The sequence below is a fragment of the Amphimedon queenslandica genome, unplaced genomic scaffold, assembly GCF_000090795.2.
Source record: "Amphimedon queenslandica unplaced genomic scaffold, v1.1 AMPQUscaffold_12759, whole genome shotgun sequence".
Classification (NCBI taxonomy): domain Eukaryota; kingdom Metazoa; phylum Porifera; class Demospongiae; order Haplosclerida; family Niphatidae; genus Amphimedon; species Amphimedon queenslandica.
The window spans coordinates 9,016-13,289 of record NW_003547005.1 but is presented as its reverse complement, the minus strand read 5'-3'; the positions used below and the strand labels follow the sequence as shown (position 1 = coordinate 13,289).

Here is a 4,274-nt window from a genome sequence, read left to right as displayed (position 1 = left end):
AGTATTTTATTTGAGTAGTTAGTCTATTATATTGCTAGTTATTTTTGAATAACTACTCAAAATTACTGAAAATATCCTGAATGTGACTCTTCAATTCTACGCTAGTACGCTGTGATGAAGCAGGGGGTATATGCACAGTAGGACACTCTCTTCTAAGTATTATCTACTCTTGATACTAGTGACAAAGCTTTAACAATGACTCAGAAATAGAATGGTCAATTGGTCAGAGATAGAAGTGAGTATATTTCACTTTAACACTTCCTCTTAACAGTTCCTTTTAAGAGAGCTCTCTGAAAGTTTAATTTAACAGTTCCTTTTTAAGAAACTTCATTTAACAGTTCCTTTTTAAAAAACTTCATTTAACAGTTCCTTTTTAAGAAGCTTCATTTAACAGTTCCTTTTTAAGAAGCTTCATTTAACAGTTCCTTTTTAAGAAGCTTCATTTAACAGTTCCTTTTTAAGAAGCTTCATTTAACAGTTCCTTATAAGAGATTCGAAGAGATTCCCCTAGTTTTAAGACATTATATAGTTTGACTTAATCAGACAGTTTTTATGGCGTCCAGCTGCAATTTGTACAATTCACAGACTGTTGCTTTCATTAGAATTTATCTGCTTTATCATTTGTTTATAGAAGTATCAGCTTTGGTGTTCATTTTGAGGTTTCTTGTGTTCTAGTGTAAACTAGACCCATATCCAACTAAAAGCATAATGACATCACTCAGATGATATTTCCGGTCCCTTTTAGTATTTAAAGTCACACCGAGTTGAGAGCTTATCATCAAGAGTACTCTTGTTACTATAATAACAATCAGTTAGAGTTGGCAAATCAAGACATGTCTTTCATGATGTTTTGCATTCTGTTCTTTTCAGGCATTGTAGTTTGTTCTGTGGCAGCACCAGTGGAGGAGACTGCATTGGAATATAACTATAATGTTAAAAATAAGCGGGTACTGGAATAATAATGACCATTAAATATCATTGTTATCATAATTGTTATTTTTATCAATAGTCAAATGAAGAGTCACCAGTGAGCCATTTGGAAAAGAAACTAAATGAGACACAAGAGGAGGTTACTAAATTTATCGATTTTCATAATTATTACTTTATTATCATTAGATTACCAAATTGGATGAGATGATGATACTGTATTTTGAATATGTATTTAGGACTAGTATGTATGAAATTAATCTCACACTGTATCACCTCTCTTTTTACTTAATAGTTTATCGATTGACAGGTCCAAGGTTTTTTTCTAAATGGAAATCTTCCTCCATACCATATATGGACCACATTGATGAGTTCTCAGCATGGGATGGACAGCAAATGAGGCAGTACATAATAGCAACTAGTAGCCACTGGCAGAGTGTCTCAATATACCAGAATACAGGAGAGGGACTGAGGCATTCTCAAACAGTAATGATTCCTTGGGCAACATCTACAAAAAACATTAAGATTAACGACACAGTATACATCGCTGTAGCCTGCCATGGTTCCCAAGGTACAGAAAAAATAGGAGCACGACTTTACAATTGGACATTTGATGAAGACATTGAAGGGACTCTAACACAAGTACAAACTTTTAATGAGACTAATGAGATCACATTCGGAAAGACAGCAGGCGAATTCTTTATCACTCTTACAAAACTAAATTATTATTTCTCACAAACTGCACCAGTAGCCTCTAAAGTTTATAAATGGTATCCTAAACATCATCAGTTCAATTTTTTTCAATCTCTAGAGACCGTATGTGGAATAAAACCAAATTTTTTTGACATCAAAGGTAATCTCTTTTTAAGCATTACCTGTGGATATAATAGCTCATCAAGCATTGTAAACTCATTCATTTACAGGTTGAATGGATCCCGTTTTGAGATATTCCAGGCAATACCCTTACCAAATTCAATAGAAATACGTGACCTCTACCATGCATATGTTAAACCTAGTCACTTCCTAGTGGCTGCCAGTGTAAATGGACCATTGGTTGTTTACAGATTGAGTGACTTCACAGGACATTTTGAGGTCTTTCAAACTATTTTAACATCACATGTCATGGCACTCGACATTTTTTCCATCAGGGGTGAATACTTTATGGCCATATCTTCATGGGATTATAAGCCATCAATTGCAGCAGATCCTCATGCGAAAGTAGCTGTTTATAAATTCAGTGGATCCACCTATAACTTATTTCAAGTGATCAAAACATTTAATATACCATATTCTGTTAAAGTGTTTGTTGATGTCTTCTCTAATTCCTCGATGATGGGAATACCCCAGGCACTCACTATTGATCTCTACAAGTGGAAGGATCGCTCAAATAAATAACTTCGCTTTTCATTCTTGATGATACTTATTTTATTATGCTGTTTAAATCACTTATTAGCTTATGTAGATTTTATCCTTTCCTTGATTTGTTATTTTGCTTTGTAGTCGTGGTTAATATGTAGATATTACTCTTTCAATAATTTTAAGAAAATATTTTAAACAAAGCCAAAAGCATCTCCAGCATATCTGAAAGTTGTGGGTGCATATAAATGCAGGCTACTCAAGCATAAGGGTGCACTTGTTACCATTTTATTGACAAATAATTATTCAGAGTGGGTGCATCCTGGTCAATTATGGGCATACCAATGAACTTAAATCAGTGCACTCCCCCTAACAACATGAACAAAGCTAAACGTCTCTAGATCTACTACTGCATTGTTTGGATGTCATTATGCACTGCAAATTTGAAATTATTATTTTGAAGAAGAAAGGTACTTGGATGTATAGCAAATTCAAAAATGAGTGTTATGGATGAGTGCTGGTTAATGGCTAGCATGAAGGCAGGCAGGATTGCTGCGCTAGAGAGAGAGAGCTAACGATGCCTCGTGTTGACACCCAAACACTGATTATTAATAACACAGCATGGAACATATATACAAAGATAGTTTATGACTATTTATGAGTTCTGATGTGATGTCATGATGAGTCAGCTCACTACAGATGTATTACAGTAATTACTTATTAGTTTGTACTTGTATGTTCATTAGTAGAGGCATGTTAGTTAGTGTATTTGTGAATGAAGTTGTGCTATTAATTAGATCTAGGCCGTATCTTTGTTAATCTTTGTAACTTGCTCTTAAAGTTAGCCTCACAGTTACCATATGGCTATGCAGCTGATCTAGAGCAAGCCTTATTTTTGTTTATTGTTTGATACAATTGAGCCTTATGCTCTATATGTTAATAGTATTATAAGAAACTAATTATCATTATCATTAGTACATGTGGTAATGGTTTGAATCTGATAATAGTGTCCTCTCCTTAAATTCTTGTTGAATTACTCTTAACGTCATTGGTTATGCCTTTCTAAAGTTTATGAAAGATCTGTTATGCAAGTGATCAACAAATCAGTGAACTGAGAAGGAATATTGTCTCTTCTTGTGGTCATTTTGGACAAGTGTTGCTGTAATGTAGTTAATTTGTGCATGAGTAGTGTATGTTTTGATAATCAAGGAGTGGCTTGTACTCGAGTACGTTCTTTGCATATTTGTACACAACTACAATAACCTCACAGGTGTCTGATATGACTAATGTCTAGTGTACGCCTTGAATTCTTGTGCTTATTTTCAACGTCACTGGTCATGCTCTTCTGAAGTTTATAAAAGAGTACGTTACACAACTGATCAACTAACCAGTAACTGAGAAGGAATGTTGTCTCTTCTTGTGGTGATTGTTTGTCTCCCTCAACTCATCCAATGTCATAATTATGCTACTTGCTCTGCTTCATGTTCCAATGATGCTCACAATGATACACTCCTTCAGGAGCTGCTTAATGTTACAAAGAGCAATGCTCAGGCTATTGATGGCATCATAAGAACTCTCTTTCTTATGAAGAACACCACTACCTCTAATGCTGGAGCTATCAATGATATACTGCTACTCATAGGGGTAGGAACAGGGGGGGCAGGAGGGGCTTAAGCCCCCCCAACTTTCATTGAAGGGGGGCTTAGCCCCTCCAACTTTAAGTGATGTACATGCATTACTATTATCAACACTATAGACTTTAGTTTAGATCATCCTTATATGTGTGCATATTGTGTGATGATTCGTTTTGTAAAACAATTTATACATTAGTTTAACTTCTAAGAACACACTTTTATTAGTTTTTTCAAAAATACACAAGCTTCAACTTCTTTATTTAACAACTTTGTCAACATCAGCTTCAGCTGAGCATACATTTTCGACGTTAAGGACGGAGATTAAAAACTACTTGCACTCAACAATGTCTTAATCAT

The 4,274-nt window shown here is 34.8% G+C and overlaps 1 protein-coding gene and 1 long non-coding RNA gene across 3 annotated transcripts; one reads left to right on the top strand and one right to left on the bottom strand.

Moving 5' to 3' along the window:
- Positions 1-101: 101 nt before the first annotated feature.
- LOC100634618 (uncharacterized) lies at positions 102-2,473 on the top strand. Of its 2 annotated transcripts, none has more exons than XM_011408864.2 (4): positions 102-235; positions 632-947; positions 1,010-1,069; positions 1,117-2,473. In XM_011408864.2, exons 2-4 carry the CDS (start codon positions 834-836, stop codon positions 2,320-2,322), a joined length of 1,380 nt encoding a protein of 459 aa, XP_011407166.1. In that variant the 5' UTR covers positions 102-235; positions 632-833; the 3' UTR covers positions 2,323-2,473. The 2 variants fall into 2 exon arrangements, with proteins under 2 accessions (XP_011407166.1, XP_003390189.1); XM_003390141.3 differs by having other exon boundaries at positions 102-947; positions 1,117-1,171; positions 1,223-2,473.
- On the bottom strand, positions 2,151-3,933 carry LOC109586866 (uncharacterized). The gene is made up of 2 exons (XR_002187250.1): positions 3,672-3,933; positions 2,151-3,625 (listed from the first exon to the last, which is right to left on the bottom strand). It is a non-coding gene; the product is annotated as an uncharacterized LOC109586866 (long non-coding RNA).
- Positions 3,934-4,274: the final 341 nt, after the last annotated feature.